At 44.2% G+C, this 17,589-nt stretch overlaps 1 protein-coding gene across 5 annotated transcripts in view; it reads left to right on the top strand.

Moving 5' to 3' along the window:
• The window catches only part of FNDC3B (fibronectin type III domain containing 3B), a 539,535-nt gene that overhangs the window by 126,662 nt on the left and 395,284 nt on the right, over positions 1-17,589 (top strand). For 3 of the 5 annotated variants that reach the window (XM_078665981.1, XM_078665983.1, XM_078665982.1), the window contains exon 3: positions 9,562-9,637. In XM_078665981.1, coding sequence (XP_078522107.1) covers positions 9,562-9,637 — 76 coding nt within the window. Of the gene's footprint in view, positions 1-4,582; positions 5,049-9,561; positions 9,638-17,589 lie in introns of those variants that run through there. The other 2 variants (XM_078665985.1, XM_078665984.1) reach the window with 2 other exon arrangements.

A 17,589-nucleotide genomic window follows, 5' to 3' on the forward strand; every position in this document is an offset into this window, starting at 1 on the left:
ACCCTCAGAGAGTTCCTCTAGATCCTCCTCCTCAACTGCATTTTCAGTGTCAAGGAGGTCTGGATCTCCAATGGTACCCTCTAAAGCTGGCATATTCCCATCTAACTGAGAAGCTTTTCTAGCATCATATGTCTCTAAGAGACCTATCAGAAAGGGAATGGTGGGGTTAGACCCCTGTTTCAGTTTCCTGGAGGTACACACTTGTCTCATCTCCTGGAAACTGAGAGCTGCATATCTTGATTTGACCTGTGGAGGGTCAATAACCACTAGGGGTGTCTCTGAAGACTCTCCATGGGTAGACATGCTTTTCTAGTGAGGTGTAAGTGGTGCACTTACCTACACTATTTGTTTGCCTACTGATCCCTTGCTAGAGTTGTAGTTTAGGGTGTGCTAAGCCCTAGGAGCTACAACAGCTGGTTCAGTAGAACTCAGAGTATTCTAAGCTAAGTTATATGTACCTTAGTACTTATGTGATCTTTCAAATGATATTCTTAGGATATGTGTGGTAAAACAACAGCAAGCTCAAATCCCAACCGCTGCTCACCAATGTGAGAAGTTGGCCTGATATATAATGTTCACTATTCTAGTGAGCACTTTGTATCAGTCCAAACAACCCTTATTGATGATTGGTTGTAAGTCAACCTTATAGACCAGCTATCCTAGTAGCATGGATACGAGCAGTCTAAGGCTAAGACTCTAGAGGGCGTGTTAAGCCAGCTGTTTTACCATCACATTACCCCTTGAACACCAAGTGAAAGGACACCACACAAGTTGTTATGAAAATAAACAGATATTTATTTATAACAAGACTACCCTGAACTCTTTATTAGTCAGGGAGCTAAGCACATAACAAAACTCTTAAGAAAATACTTCAAGTCGCACAATTTACACAAATGCCCGAGGGGCACGGAAAACCATATATTACAAAAGTGGAATGCGAATTACTAGCAGGTAAGTAACTATTCTCATAGACTTTAGAAACGCTAGGCCTACAATACTAAACCCTTAGATTAGTAGCAGGAGGCCTGTGGACGTCGAGTGCAGAGTGGGAACTCTCACGCGTAAGGCGGGAAAAAGTCTATGGAGGCTAGCAAAGACAAAGTTACTGTTCTCGGGCGAACCCGACTAGGTGGGTCAAAAACAAGAGTGGATCCGAACACTTAGAGTGTTGGACTATGCTGGAGCACCGGAGTACTCGGTTTACCTAGCCCAGGGGCTGCGGCTGCATAGGGTTCAAGTTGCGTCGGAAACCCTCGTTGAAGAACCAGGAGCCTGAAGAAAGAAGTTGCTGGCAGGCGGCCAGTGAAGAAGTTCGTGGTGATCCAAGCCTGGATCAGGGAAGAAGAAGACCTGAAAGCAGAGGGGACCAAGTTCTGAATCACTAGCCAGTGATTTAGGTGGGCACCAGGGTGGCACCGGACGAAGTCACCTCGACCAGGTGAGTGGTCGCTGCTGGGCTCTGCAGTATCTCGGACCAGGAGGCGTGGTCAGCGACCAGGATGGAGGTGCGAGCTGTCCCACGAAGGTTTCTGCTGTCGACGTCGCTGGACCCAGGATTGGGGCAACAAGTCTTGGAAAATGCAAGGCCCACGCGGTGGACCTAAAATGGCGTCTGGAGTGGACCAGGAGGGTCCAGGGTGCTTCTCTGATGGAGGGAAGCAAGGGCCAGTCTGGAGCAACCAGACCAGCGGTGTTTGTAGTCGTGGAGCGTCGTAAGAGGGTCACTAGCCAACGGGCAAGTGACCTGGACAACACGGTGAGCAGCAAAGAGCAGAAGGGCCCCACGCAGATCTCGTGGATGCAGGGGGGCTGAACTTCGGTGCTGGAGCTGCTCAGGGTCGGGGCTTCTCTTACCCCAAAGCACTCAGTCGAGGGTCACTCGGTGGTCGTGCTGGGCAAGCGTCGTGCAGTCTTTAAAGATGGCCGATCCCTCGAGGTCTCGTCACACCCACGGATCACAGCTGGGCTGATGATGTAGGTTGAGGTCAGAGGTGCCAGTGAAGCCGGTTCTCGTCGTGCTGGGCAGTCTTGATCCGGAGGAGAGACTTACAGCAGACCGTGATGCTTGGTTGGTGCCTGCTGCTGCAGGGTGACTACTCCTTAGTCACAAGGGAGAAATCTTAGGAAGAGTCTTAAGTTCCTCTCGTAGAAAGTCGGTTCAGGATTCAAAGATTGATCTAGTTTGGAAGGGGGCCAGTTCCTACCTTTATCCTGAAAAAGGGGGCTGGCACGCGACTAAGTCCTGCCCTATGGGTGGGACCAGGAGGGGGGTGGTTACACCCCTCTCCTTTGGCGGGCTTTTCCCTAGAGCAGGGGCTGGAGTGCTCCTGGAACTGGTTCAAGCCAGCCTATGCACAGTGAGCACCGGGGTGCCACTTGCAGTCACCTTCCTCTAAAGCCCTGCCTACCTAGGATACACAAAATCCTGTCTGGGACGGTGCTGGCACCGCCCCTGACAGGAAACCCTTTGTCCTTGCCTCCTGCTCTGGGAGGACTCCCAGCAGCAGGAGGGCAGACTTGTGTCTCGGTGGCAGCATCCATTTTGTGGAGCTATGGCTATGTCTGACTTTAACCGGGGTTACAGGTTACCTACATGTCGTGTCCCTCTAGAAGGGTGGAATGCTAACCCCGTCGCCAGAATTGGCGAGGGGTTAGTATTCCAATTCGTATGACACCTTACTCGACATGTTTTGATAAAGCGATACCAGAGTTGGCATATAACCGCGAGGATTATAATGCACTTAAGAGTATATGGTATGCGTTATCATGGAACAGCTATTAGGACTTGGTTCCGCAAGCTGCAAACGGGCTCAGCTCATGCCAGAGCACCATTTCACATTATTCCAAGCACTCTGCCTTCAGGATTGATAAGGCCTGCCATAGGAGTGACTGATAGGAATATATGTGTCCATTTTTAGGGTTAGATATAGGAATACTATATCTAAAGCAAGGGGTGTTTACACCACCTTTCCCCAGCTGCCGTGCAGCCAGTTGTGTCAGATTTGGATGGCCAGCCAGGGGTGGCATAATACATGCTGCAGCCCCTGGTAGGCCCTGGGTACACCTATGCCCTGGGTACCTAAGGTACACTGTACAGGGACTGATAAGGTGACTCAGTATCCAATTAGATATGTACCTAAGGTACATGGAATCCATTTTACAGAGAGAGCAGTAGGCCTGGGGTCCTGAATAGCAGGGCCCCAGGTCAACTAAGTCAGAAAACCAGCAAAACACCAGGCAAAACGTTGGGGGCAACCATAGTCAGGGATCTACCTTCCTACACTATCCTCCTGCTACTTTCTAACCCAACCGAAGAACTGGTCACCAAATTGAGAGCTGCGATGAGGTATTTGGTGGGTGCCTGAAAGTGACGGCCTGTCTTCAGCTCAGGGTTGATGGTGCTCCCGTCTCGCCACCCTCCCAAGGGAAAGACAAATCCTCTGGAACTCACCCTGCCTTCTCACACAGATTTGTACCACTGAGTGGGAGGGAGGGGGAAGTTTCCCAAAGTTCTCAGTCAAGAGTGGGTGGGATATATTCTCCAGCGGCCCGCCCATTGTTGATCAATCAATCAATCGGATTTGTAGTGCGCGGCTGCATCACCCGTGTGGGTCTTGAGGCGCTGGGAGAAATGATCTGCTGGTTCTCCTGTTGGTTGAACATCTAAATCTTGAGGTCCTTCCTGAACTACTGGAGCAATGGTGAGGCTCTGAGGTGCAGGGGGAGGTTGTTCCAGGTCTTAGCCACCAGGTGGGAGAAGGATAGCCCGCGTCTCACTGCGCGGACAGGCAGATCAATAGTCCCTCCTCATGGTCCAGGCAGATCTTCCTGTCGGTTGTGCTTCTGCCAGGCAGGTACTGCCTCCGTGCTGCACCTGACAAATCTTCCTCAAAGTGAGGTGGCTGTTGTGTTTTCTGGCTGGAGAACTGAAGGGAGGGCTGCCCCTCCCCCCCCCCCCCTTTCCAGGAACTCTGGATGCAGCCCAAAATTCCCTGGATGATGTAAACACAGTGATGCAGGACACTTGGTGATATGGAAGTCAGTTCTGACTCATACCTACCATCTGTGAACGTCAGGCCCCGGCTCGAATGTTACATATGACCCCATTGGTGCAAGCTCCGTTAGTCACTGCTAGATGCACTTAGAAACGGTGACGTAGGATTCAAGGCCGTACATCTGCCTTGAAACAGTTGCAAGTTCAAAACACTCCGACATAACAGCTTTCGACCTGAGGAGAAAAGCAAACCTGCATGCCAGCAATGTACTATTGACTGTATGTCTCGAAAACGAGAAGCTACTCTCGTCTTTTAAACATTAAAAAAAATTATGTGTATATCATTCAATCAGTTGGTGTAAGCTGCAGTATTTTGTGCAATTTTTGCATCGCGAGGGTCTCTCGGTTATTATAAATCGTTCCTGGCTGAACACCCCCTGGAGTGGGAGAAAAAAAAATCTCCGTGACAGCCCATCCTGGCTCTGTATATGGATGCACACTCATGCGTACATTCGCAGGAGCCGCTTTGCTGCAAAAAAAAAAGGAGAAAAAAAAAGGTGAAGTGCGCTGAGTCACTCTCCCAGAAGCGTGCGTGTTGCCGTCTCACTCATGTCGGTTGTCAGGGAAGAGTCACCGGCGAGCAGCAGGAGCCCCCCACAGGCCAGACAGGGACCAGTCCTCCGCCGATGATACACCAGCGGTCCTCCGGCGAGGCGGACACCCGAGGATGCTGCGGAGCGGTGGCGGGGCTCGTTAGGGGACGCTGACCGCCCGGATGCCGGAGCCCGCTGGACGTCTGGGGTGGACAGCGAGATTGCAATCTGGTTACCACAGCAACCCGGCGCAGCGGAGGAAATAAAACCCAGGGATGCAGGCTGGACCCGGGATGCTGCCGCGCGGGCTCTCTCTCCATCCTTCTCGGCGCTGAGGCCAGGCGGGGCGGCCCCGGGCGCACCTGTGGATTTCCAGCAGCACAAGGCCCCATGCACAAGTTTCAGTTTCCATTCCCGACAGCTTCCCACCCGCGCCTCAAATGTTTTCCTACAATACTATGGTAAGCAGGTAGGGAAAAAGGAAAGTGAAAGTGCAGCAGTTTCTTTTCCGGAAGCAAAAGCGTGGCACTTGCTTGTCGCGGATTAGAACCGGCTTCTTGTGCGGTTTTTGTGGCCTGCTTGGAGAAGGCGGGGGCTCTGGTGGTGGCTGCGCGCCTTAGGCCGACGCTGAACGTCAGCAGTTCTTCTAAGCGTGAAAAATGCCCGGCCTTGCACCGCTATGCGCTCTCAGCAGCCCCTGTCCCGCTCGCCAGAACTACCTTTTCTGCGATCTAGTTCATAAACGCTAGAATAGTTAACTGCAGAAAATAAGTGGCCGTTTTATAGCACAGGAAACGTGGCTGTCCAGGAATAACTTTGCAAGTATGTGTATGGGTGGGGCGATGGGTAGCCTGAGGACATCGCATCCACTCCCCCCACCCTCTTCCCTCTGCCTCTATCCAAGTGTTGTTTGGCAGAGGTTTTCCTCGCTGCTAATTGTGCATAGATTTCCCAACCATTTGAAAGGGGGAAGCTGTACACACTGTCTTAACACAAAAATTAAGGCTTGCTTGTATTTTCCTCGGGGGAGCATGTTTTATTTATTTTTTGTTTTAGTGGAACCACCATTCCTGTTCCTCGCTTTTAAATCAAGACGTGTAGTTGCATGAAAAGTAGTTGTCACAAGCCTTCAGTAATCTAAAATGTTTCGGTTTAATGCAGTAAATAAAGTTTCTGCTTGTCGCAAGTGATTGCTGACAAATGTCTGTCTTTTGATGTATGCAGCATTATTTTTGTGCTTTTGAGGAACTTGCCTAAACTGGAAGTCATTCAGGCGTGTCACCAAGGAAAATGATGCTTCAGTCCGGTAAACAACCGTTACAACGCAACTTTTACAACGGACTACTTTTACAACGCAATTTTTACAACGCAGGATCCATTACAATGAAATACCATTACAAAGCATTTTTTTACAACGCAATACCTTTACAACGCATACCATTACAACGTAAGTTTTGGTAAGTATATAATTATAGTAAAAATGTTTTATTTTTGGGTTTTTGGGTAAAGGGGTATTTTTAGGGTTCAGGGCTAGGTTTGGGTTTTTGGGTAAAGGGGTATTTTTAGGGTTCAGGGCTAGGTTTGGGTTTTTGGGTAAAGGGGTATTTTTAGGGTTCAGGGCTAGGTTTGGGTTTTTGGGTAAAGGGGTATTTTTAGGGTTCAGGGCTAGGTTTGGGTTTTTGGGTAAAGGGGTATTTTTAGGGTTCAGGACTAGGTTTGGGTTTTTGGGTAAAGGGGTATTTTTAGGGTTAAGGGCTAGGTTTGGGTTTTTGGGTAAAGGGGTATTTTTAGGGTTCAGGGCTAGGTTTGGGTTTTTGGGTAAAGGGGTATTTTTAGGGTTCAGGGCTAGGTTTGGGTTTTTGGGTAAAGGGGTATTTTTAGGGTTCAGGGCTAGGTTTGGGTTTTTGGGTAAAGGGGTATTTTTAGGGTTCAGGGCTAGGTTTGGGTTTTTGGGTAAAGGGGTATTTTTAGGGTTCAGGGCCAGGTTTGGGTTTTTGGGTAAAGGGGTATTTTTAGGGTTCAGGGCCAGGTTTGGGTTTTTGGGTAAAGGGGTATTTTTAGGGTTCAGGGCTAGGTTTGGGTTTTTGGGTAAAGGGGTATTTTTAGGGTTCAGGGCTAGGTTTGGGTTTTGGGGTAAAGGGGTATTTTTAGGGTTCAGGGCTAGGTTTGGGTTTTGGGGTACAGGGGTACAGGGTAAAAATAAATTAAAAATAATATTAAATTAAAATAAATTAAATTAATTTTAATTAATTAAATTAAAAAAAATATTATATACTTACCATTTTGGGGTACAGTGGTACAGGGTAAAAATAAATTAAAAATAATATTAAATTAAAATAAATTAAATTAATTTTAATTAATTACATTTTAAAAAATACTATATACTTACCAATACTTACGTTGTAATGGTATGCGTTGTAAAAGTGTTGCGTTGTAAAAAATGCGTTGTAATGGTAGTTCGTTGTAATGGTTCCTGCGTTGTAAAAATTGCGTTGTAAAGGTAGGCGTTGTAAATGTATGCGTGGTAACGTCATACATCCCTTCAGTCCTGGCCTTTTATTTGGCAGTCAAATGCATTCTGATAGTTGTAGTGTTGGGACCCTTTAATGCAAGAAACTGGACTAAAAGAACAAATCTCATGCCTTTCAAAAGGCCATCTCATGGCATTTCACGTTAAGCAACTGCTCAGATGGTCTGACTCACCAGACAGGCCTTTTGAGGCCAACAACTTTTATATTTTACGAAAAGTAAACAAAAGAAATCGTGGCACTCCTCTTGATAATTTCAAAAGAATTTATCCGGACTGTGCAAACCTACGCGTTTCGAACCGTAGTTCCTGATCACGGTGGTGTGGTACAACACCACCGTGATCAGGAACTACGGTTTGAAACGCATAGGTTTGCACAGTCCGAATAAATTCTTTTGAAATTATCAAGAGGAGTGCCACTATTTCTTTTGTGTGGAATTAATACGAGACACTGTCCTGGTCTCGAAGTGGGCACCAACTAACAGCGCTCCCTCTGCGACAGGTCAATTTGTTGTGTGTATATATATATATATATATATATATATATATATATATATATATATATATATATATTCTTAGTGATTGGGGCTTTCAGCCAGTCATCCATTGATCTATTATTGTCTAATTTACATTATTCTTTGGCCCTGTAGAGCATGCGTCATGGAGCAGAGGGGCAGCCAAATTTTAGCCAGTGACTGTCTTCCCTGTGAGTGACGTCATTCTGCCCTTTCATAAGGATCACCTCCAGGCACTCACAGTTGTTCCCTTAAGAGCCAGAATATATTACGGCAATTGTGTGTGCATTTTGAGGCCCAAACCTGTTCACTGTTAGCCAAAGTTGTATTTAAGATTGGCAAGTGTCCACCAACTTCCTCAACAACAGATATTTGCAAAAACTATTACAAAGCAATACAAGCATTGTCAAAAGGAGAATGGGGGCAGCTAAGCCCTATAGGTTTTGCCAATTCTTGTTTCTAAGTAGGAACAGTAGGAAAAAGTTCATTGTGAGAGAAACTTCAACACTGTCCAACAATATTTGAGTTCTTTTTTTAGGCTGGTAAAAGGCGCCAATTTTGTCACTTAAAAATGTGCCCTGAAAAATGTTTTTGTTCAGGCAAACTATATTCCATTTGAACCAAACAGGTTTAAAAAAAATATTTTTACTAAGCAGATTTGTAGGGTAATGAATAATACACTGAGGTATTATTATTTATTTCGTCAACAATATACATATAAAATTTGAGTATTGAGTTCATATGGACATTAATCTAGATTTTTACTCCAGACATAAATAGAGTGTATAATTACAGATTACTAAGGGGGCTATAAATTGAACCAAATAGTTGATAGTACAACTCTATAGTGATTGTTTGACATATTTTGGTTGAAACTTAGTTTTACAACTCTGCAAGGTCTATATTGAAGGTTTGGTGCTGAGGGGTGTTGTATAAACGCAGTAAAGTATCTTAACTAAAAATTTTGTGCACTTACTATGTAGAAACACGTGCAGATAACAAATCTGTGTGCGCTTGTGCATCACTGTAAAGCTAGTGATTCCGCACGGGCTAGTTGTGTTTGGGTAGGTCCAGACTAGCGACTGACCGACTTGATGTTACAAGTCCTTTCAGCAGCACAGGCCTGCCGGGGAATCTTCTTCAGTACTTTTTTGCACCTCTATACACCAACAAGCTATAGGTTTTTGATAAATCGATTCCAGAATAATTGATTCGCTGTCAGTTTATTGGTGAATTTGCAAAACCCTTGTGCATGCAAGCCAAATCTGTCATTGTTTCTCCCAGAATTTTACTGAATTATATTTAAGGCACCCGGTTTTATGGTATTTTTAAAAAAACTTTTCTGTCTATATTTATCCATATTTATTTTTTGGGCATTTTATCTGTATTTATGCATATTTTATGTTTTGCATATAAATATAGTTGTAAAACTGTACATTTCCATATTTATTTAAATGATAAACAAGCACTCATACTTTGATTTCTGTCGTATTTTAGCTATTTAAGTTGCCAAATATTACATAGCAGTACATCCACTGGCTAATATTAGCATTATACCACAAATGTATGTTGATACATGCAGTTATTTAAAGAAACTTCATCCTGTTTTTTAATTTCCCATGCTGTCCATCTGCTCAGCTGTTGGGCTATAATTCACGAAAGACAGCACGAAGAGTCACTTAAAAGAATCACATGTTCTGTATTTATCCACTTTTAAAAATAAATGCAGACAGAAAACACATTGTTTTCTGTCTGTATTTATCTGTAAAAATCAGTGAAAACAGGGAGCCATAATTATGATCTGCCTTTCGGCTTGCTGTAGTCGCTCTACTGTGATGTATTGACTTGAATGATAAACTTTGCATTTTTCATTGTGTTTCTGAACTGTATGTACATCTGTGAGAAATTTGATTTGTTTGTACTGTTTGGCAGGTCATTCTGGTGCAAGTTAATCCGGGCGAAACCTTTACAATAAGGGCCGACGATGGGACGCTGCAGTGCATACAAGGTAAAGACATCGGAGTATTTTTTAAAAATTTTAATTTGTTTATTTATGTTTTTATTTATGTATTTATTTAGTGGTCCTATAAAGCAAGCACACTTCCACTCAGAGACCTTTAGATTCTTTGCTTTCACCAGTACCAGACATTTAACCGTTCAGTATCAAAAAGCAATGACATGGTACTTTCAGTATGGTAAGTCGTTCACTCTTATGGTTAAGAAGTATAGTTACAACACGATAAAGGGGAAGATGGGGGCGGGAGGAGGAAAACAAAGGGGATGTTGCATAACTACGACTTTTCGAGGAAGAGCTGAAATAAATGTGTGGTTTAGCAGTTTGCGGACTGAGATGGGGTTTAGAAGATTTTGACTGGGAGTGAGTTCCAGGCTCATGTTGTTGCCCCTGAAATGGATCGGTTCTGGACGAACAATGTTCTGAATTTAGGGACTTAAGTTCTCAGGTCTGTCTACTGCAGAGGTTCTTCGGCATCCTGAGATGGGAAGCATAGCGGAAAGTTAAGAGTGGGTATTTGAGTTTATTGCATTGTAACTTAGACAGTATCATTTGAAAATGATCCTCCCTTTTGAAGGTTTCCAGGGTATTTCGACTAGTATAGGTGAAATATGGTCATTTTCTCAATGCGTTCACTCGTCTGGCAGCACAGTGCAAGACTTCCTTCAGTGTGGCCAGGTGGGATTGTGGACCAGTAGCTAAGACAGAGTGGCTGCAGAATAGCCTTCAAATAACTAAGAATGTTCTAAATGTTTCAAATGATTTTTGGGGTTGATGTATTTTTTTCCCTCTTTTTAGGTCTCGCCTGTCGATGCGCATGCGCATCGAGCAAGCAAGACTATAGGGGCTCATCTACTCTTTATCTAACTTGCAAGGAATCGTGGCGATTCCTTGCAGTGCCCGTGACTTTTAAGCTCAATGCGCATGTGCATTGAGCTTAAAAGCGCGTGCACAGCCGCCCGCATTCCTCCGACACCTTTGAAGTGAAGCTTAGCTTCACTTCAAAGGCCCGGCTTCTTCACACCCACATGCCGCTCTGCCCCGCTCCGCCCCCTCCCCTGAGTCATCCTGCCTCCCCCCTCCCCTCTCTTCCCTCCGTCTTGTTCCTGCCTGCCCCTGTCTCTTATGTAGGGCGAGCAAGCACGACTTTCCGTAATGGGAAAGCCTACACTATCTTTGGCTTCCGAAAATAAAACGGCAACCAGTGCACATCTTAAAGGATGCTCGAGCCAGCTCTGCATCCCCTTAAACATACATTAGTTGATATTTTTTGTTAAAGGAGTAGCTCCTGTTACCTCAAATATACATCATTATTGTGAATCGCCATTAACACTGCTGTGCTTATTACTCGCCCTGTGGTTTGTAAATACGTAACTTTTCTTACCCGCTCCGCCCCCTCCCCTTCCCGCCGTCTCGCATTTCCCCTGTCGCACTTCTCCTCCCCCCTCCCCTCTCTTCCCTCCGTCTTGTTTATTGTACCCGCTCCGCCCCCTCCCCTTCCCGCCATGTCGCATTTCTCCTCCCCCCTCCCCTCTCTTCCCTCCGTCTTGTTCCTGCCTGCCCCTGTCTCTTATGTAGGGCGAGCAAGCACGACTTTCCGTAATGGGAAAGCCTACACTATCTTTGGCTTCCGAAAATAAAACGGCAACCAGTGCACATCTTAAAGGATGCTCGAGCCAGCTCTGCATCCCCTTAAACATACATTAGTTGATATTTTTTGTTAAAGGAGTAGCTCCTGTTACCTCAAATATACATCATTATTGTGAATCGCCATTAACACTGCTGTGCTTATTACTCGCCCTGTGGTTTGTAAATACGTAACTTTTCTGAGAAACGGATTGGGTGAGTTGGTGCCCCTAAATAGTTGTGCCCTCGCATTTTTAAACGTCCTGCTCTGCTTGCAGTCCATTGAAAGCGTTGCATTTCAGTTCATTGTTTGGCATTAAATGGGGACCTCCAACAATCTGAAACGAGTTAACATCCGCCTATTGTGTTTCTAAGTGCTCTCAAGCTGCAAGGCCGAAACCACCGTGTGTGGGCTTCCCTGCACCAGCCACGGCCCATGCACAATAATCATTTCAAGTCCCGGACAAGTAATTGGATCTCGCCCTTCATTTAACAGCCAATCAAACTCAGTTAGCATTCTCTTTTTTCGAGAAATTAAATCTTTACTGGCCTCAGCCTCCGAGTATCAGAACTCTGCCTTTTTTGCAATATAATGTCATGGTACTTTTACTGTCTATGCCCTGTCCGACAACACAACGAGCGAGACTCACTTCATGCGAATGTCTGGCGTTATAAGATCAGAAAATGTCTTCTAGAATTAGTTATATGGCTAAAAGTGTCATTTCCTACCCAGAGTGGCCTGGCAGAGGGCATGTTCAATAGAGGGTTAGGTGAAAACCTATTCAAAGCGGGTTTCTTCAGCGAACTAGTACCGCAGAGCCAGTCAACCTCATTTTGTTTAAAGGCATATCCAGGTCCTCCAAAATTAAAAGCTAAAAAAATGGGGGCTCTTGTATTTTTATCACGACTGTAGTGCCTGGGATTATCCCCCCCCCCCCCCTTCCCCCCATTCTTCTACCACAATGTTTACACATTTCAAGGCTGTCTGAACACGAGCTCCCTTCCAATCTGCAAACTCCGTGCAAGTGTTTCATTTGCGGCTTTACATAACAGTTTGCACCACTGCAATTTCTGGCATTCCATGCCCCGGCGGCAAAGTGTTACAAAATAAAACTTATGTCTTCACACTAAATTACTGTCTCGGGATACGTTTTACATAACTCTATCAGCTAAGTGTGTTTTCACGGACCAGGAATGCGACCCGTGTTGACCGCGGCCTTCTGGGGTCTAAGCAGTTATTTAAATTGTTGCATTTCGGGGGGCTATGCCGTGAAAGGCGCTCCCCATTCAGCGCCCCACAATAAAACCCGCGTTAACATTCCTCGCGGGGACGCAGTGTCGCGCCTTTGAGGGGAGGGCTGCCCCCCTCATTCGGCAAAAATAAATCCATTCATTTGATCGTGTAGCCATTGAGAGGCGACACAAAACAAGCCAAGTGTGAGAAATGCTATGAGATGAAGTAAACAAAAACATTTCCATGACAAAAAGGAGTCTCTGGCCCTTAATCCACCCACCATATGCAAGCGTTTTCATCAGCATAGCGCCTGATTTGATCTCGCATGACAAGACTGCACGAATGACTGCTGACATCAAATAATTGTTTGCGGGTTTTTGTGATTGCGTGTGTATTTATACATGTATACACACACACACAAAATGTAAACACGTGTAAATACACATTACGTCCATAAGAATAATATATTGCCGTCACAGACATATGATATTCAATATCATATAATGTATTGGAGAACTGCATGCATGCTACTGTACCGGCATGTATGTGTGAACAAACACGTGAAAGTTCAAAGAAAAGTCTACATGCCAAGTTATGTACAATTTACAGCATTTGTATCTACTAGTGCAAAAACTGCTGGATTAAACAGTGCATTTATGTAAATAGAGCGCTGAGACATTTATGTGGAAAGGGAAGATTTGAAAGCAAACTTATAACCTGATTTAATTATGGTCCTAAAGTTTTTTTCATCCAACAAAACTCACCCTCAACACCTCACTCACACTCAACTCCTCACTCACCCCCACCCTCACTCACCCTCAACACCTCACCCTCACACAGTGCAATAGGTCTCACAGGATTTTTAGTTAAAGCTTTTACAAATGTTTATTGCTTTTTTGATTTGTAATTCTTTAGCATTGGCTACAAAAAATAAAAATGCAAAAGATTTACAACAAAAAACCCATAAACAATTCTAAATGCACTAACTCTAATGCTGCGAGACCTATTGCATTTCCAATGCTTGTTTTAATAATGTAGTGGTGGGAAAAAATTGCATCCTTGGCAGCACTTTGTGTGTTATGAATTAAGTTGTTAATGAAACTGTATGAAAATACACCTTTTTGTATGGTCATCCCTATTTTTTGGCAGAGTTTTATGGCTGTTTTAAGACTCTACGCACTGGAGTACTGATGTCCAGTGCACCGTGTAGTTGCTCCGACCCCTGAAACATGTTGAAATAGGCTAATCACTGATTGTAATTCTAACTTTCTCTTAAGACCATAGTATAGCTTTACCTGCCTGAACCGTGAGGTGGCTAATTAACATTACTCTTTGCAAATCCCCAACCTGTGCTCAGCCCGGGAAGAGGTGTGAAATTCCTCCCAGGACCACACAATAGGCTGTCCTGAACAGGCAGAGAGGACTACCCAGTGCTCACTAAAATGTACAGAGTTGGAACTGTGCCCTTCTGGTTGACACCACAGTGTCAAATCCAGCTTGACATGTCTGAAGCCCATAAAAAAAGTTTTGCGACCTTCAAAGGGAGCAAACAGTATGGCAAGACAATTCCTGTGTATCCCGCAGCTGGTTGCTGAAGGACCCTGTTTTTGTCCTACCTGTCTTGTGTTTCTGGGTTTGTTGTGGGTACAGTGCTTACATTTTGGTGTTAATTGTGGGTGGATGCTGGTGATTTGTGGCAGTATAGAACCTTTGTGGTCATCTGTTAAATTACATAGGTCAGCATAGATGTCTTCTCCGTTCTTTGGATGCTGGTGATTTCCATAGTCCACCCCGTACACACTAACAGCCCTCTTTGTCCAAGTATAGGGTGGCCAAAGACTTTCCCAATCGTGAAAATGCTTATGCACATTGAATTTTGGACCTGTTTGCAGAAAAGCAAACAGGAACTACTGAAAAGTGGGTAGGGTTACCACCGGGAACTTTTACCTCATTGGTCAGGGATTAGCTCAGGTGTCACTCCCACCAACTAGTTAGTGCCAGAAATAAATATGGCACCCATAGCACCTTTTGGGAACACTTTTTGTACCTGAAGTAGAACAGTAGATGGAGTGTACCTGCCACTGAGACCTGTGCAGGGCTGGATCTGCTCCCATTTTTACCCACCCTGTGAGTCGCTTAAGTGCTGCCCCTGAACTCCTAGAGACCTTATAAGCATACTCCTGTGGTTGTTTGGGCACTAGAAGAACAGTTGGAAACTTTTCAAACGTTTCCTCTAGACCAGAGGGACTTAAAACATTTTTGTAAAACTTTTTAACTTACAGACCTTCTCCAGGACCAATCCACTTGGTGTTCCGACCCAGATTCCATCATGGTCAGCCTGAATTTGCACGTTTGTCTTGGTTACCACGACCATTGACTATCATTGGTGCTTTACACTTTCTTGCCACTTTTTTTTAAGTGTTTAGAAATTCATATCTCCGGTTCCCCTTATATGATTTTTTTCATTTTGGTTTCATTTTGCTTATTAATTTGTTCCCTCTTTTTATAAATTGGCATGGTATTTTTTTGGGGTTGGATTTTGACCTTTTAACTGTGTTGGAACTTGTAATTGCTTTGCACATTTCCTCCAAGTTAAGTCTAATAGCATTTCTGCCTTTGTTCTTCACATGAAATAAGGTCAAACACACAAGTTCTCCTGAACTAATCTAGAGTTGATTGGCAAGGCTGTTCAGATTTTACTGCAGAAGTGCGATGCATAGGTTTATAAAATTGACACAATACAGAATCCCATAATGGCCAGCAAATTCCTGGTTCATGGTGGTAATTTGATAGATCACAAGACAAATGGGTCCTGCTGCTGCCAGCTGATTCTGTTTAATCGTAGAATGTCAGCACATATATGGACTAGATAATGACTAGGATTGAATACCATTTATATAACTTAATTACATTTATTGGGACAGTGTCATCTGAGTGAAATGTGATGACTTTGATGCAGTTTACTGATCTCTATGGTCTGTTTTTTCAGCCCAGTCATGACATTCTTCTGCATCATAGTTTGTACAGTAGTTAAATGGATTTTTACTCTGTGTAGTTCACTTGATTCTTAGTATTAACATTTTACCACATTTTCATTATAAATTGGGTTTGCATATTTCATCTATGGCCAGCATAGGTCAGTTGACTCCTATCTAGCAGGACTTGTATACACCATACAGCTGACGGTGTCCAAGCCGATGACAAGTGGAACAACAGAGAACATATATTATTACTTTGAAATGTTTTCTTGGTCTCACTGTTGCCAGTGGCAACAGGAAGCACATTCTGTAACTTGGTACCCTGCCTGTATTTGATTGAGTGATTTATGTGATTTTCCACTGATATTTCTCATTGAGAAAGACCCCTTGGGATTTTACAGATTCGCATCACTTGCCATTAAATGCCCCAGTCTCATCACTTGATAATCTTGGCCCTATTAGAAGATCCCTACTGTTTCTGCTGGCTCTATTAGCTCTGTTTTACTGGTTTTTCAGAGCCAACCAGCTATCCTACAGCCTTATTTTCCTCTTTGATTTTCTTAAGGTAGATGCTGTGTTATGATATGTTATATAATCTTCTGCCGTTTTCCCTCTGAATGACCGTACCATTAGGGTATTGCTAGCATGTAGGTGAAATCCCACACCACATTTCTTTTTTGCAGTTTTGTATAGCGTGAACTTGGTTAGCACATTTTTTATGAGAACCCAATTACATTATTCAAGGACAGAGCTTTTATTTTTTTATTTTTTAGGCATAGGGTGATTAAGTGATTCACCCAGAATCCGAGGAAGTTGAGCCGACACCTAGACTCAAACTAGGTTCCCCAGTTTCAAAGCTGGCAGCTCTGGCCATTAGGCCACATCTTCTAACAGTAGATCACAAAAGGGCTTCATATGTTTGTTGAGAAGGAGACTTCCCACAGGGGCGAGCCCTCAACTTCACATGCTTTAATTCTGCTGAAACATCGCCCTAACCAACCTGTACAAGTTGGTTGGTGGCCACAGTCCGCATGTGTCTAATGTTGGTGTGTGGCCCGCTGCTAATTGCCTGCATAGTTCTCTAAGCGACCGCCTTTCCAAAGAGCATGAAACGCTCCTTTAATCGTTAAACCTCTGTAAGAGGTGTCTTTCTTTTTAGTTTGACAAACTCTTGTTAAAGTGATGCTTCCTTTGTAATATGATATTATTTTGAGCTCTTGTTTGAAATCATTGACGTTAAAGAGGCTTCCGCGGGGCAAAGTTACCCAAGCAAGCTTCATGCATGTACCTTCCATGGGGGCATGTCGGTCTGTGGGCCCTTGATCAATGGCATTACAGGATCTATCCCTGCTCAGGGAAAATTATGAAACTGCATTCAACAGTGGATACAGTTTTATTTTAAAAATCCCATGCCGCCGCGTCTCTGAAATTGTTTAGTGTTTGCGTTACATAATACGCTGGTACTGTTTTCCTAGTCAACTGTTTTGCTAACTGTTTCTTTGTTGTGTTTCATGATTCGGCTTGGGCATAGCTGTTGTTTGCATTGATGAGACCAGAGTGGGACCTCTCCACCATTGTCTGTAGAGAGTGTGACCTGCTCCTTTCCTGCCCATGCCTGACTCCTGCCTGTAGTTGATTGTTTTCGTTCAGGTTGGTGTAAGTAATCAGTTGTTTGTGCATCCAACTCGTCCACCATTTGTCGGTCTTCAATTTCATATAAACCTACATCCGATTGTTTACACTGATGACCTCTCTTAGCATCTCTCGATTTTTATTGCTCATTAATTGGGGAGAGGATGAACCTTACGGCTAGAGTGGTCGACGTCGAAGCTGGGGAACCGGGTTCGAGTCTCGGCAACACACTCAACATCCTGTGATTCTGGGCAAATCACTTAATCTCCCAGTGCCTAACAAAAATAAATGTTCCCTCATGTAACGAAACTGGTGCTATGTAAAGTGCTCTGATACCCGATATCTTTGGGTCTAGTTCACGCTATATAAAGCTATAAAAAACAAAAACAAAAAAAAACACTTGTACAGCACTAGTGCGGCATTGGAGGAGACCCTTGGTCTACCAGGGTGAAACTTTCCAACTTCTCCATCACACA

The sequence above is a fragment of the Lissotriton helveticus genome, chromosome 11, assembly GCF_964261635.1.
Source record: "Lissotriton helveticus chromosome 11, aLisHel1.1, whole genome shotgun sequence".
In the NCBI taxonomy this organism is placed as follows: Eukaryota; Metazoa; Chordata; class Amphibia; order Caudata; family Salamandridae; genus Lissotriton; species Lissotriton helveticus.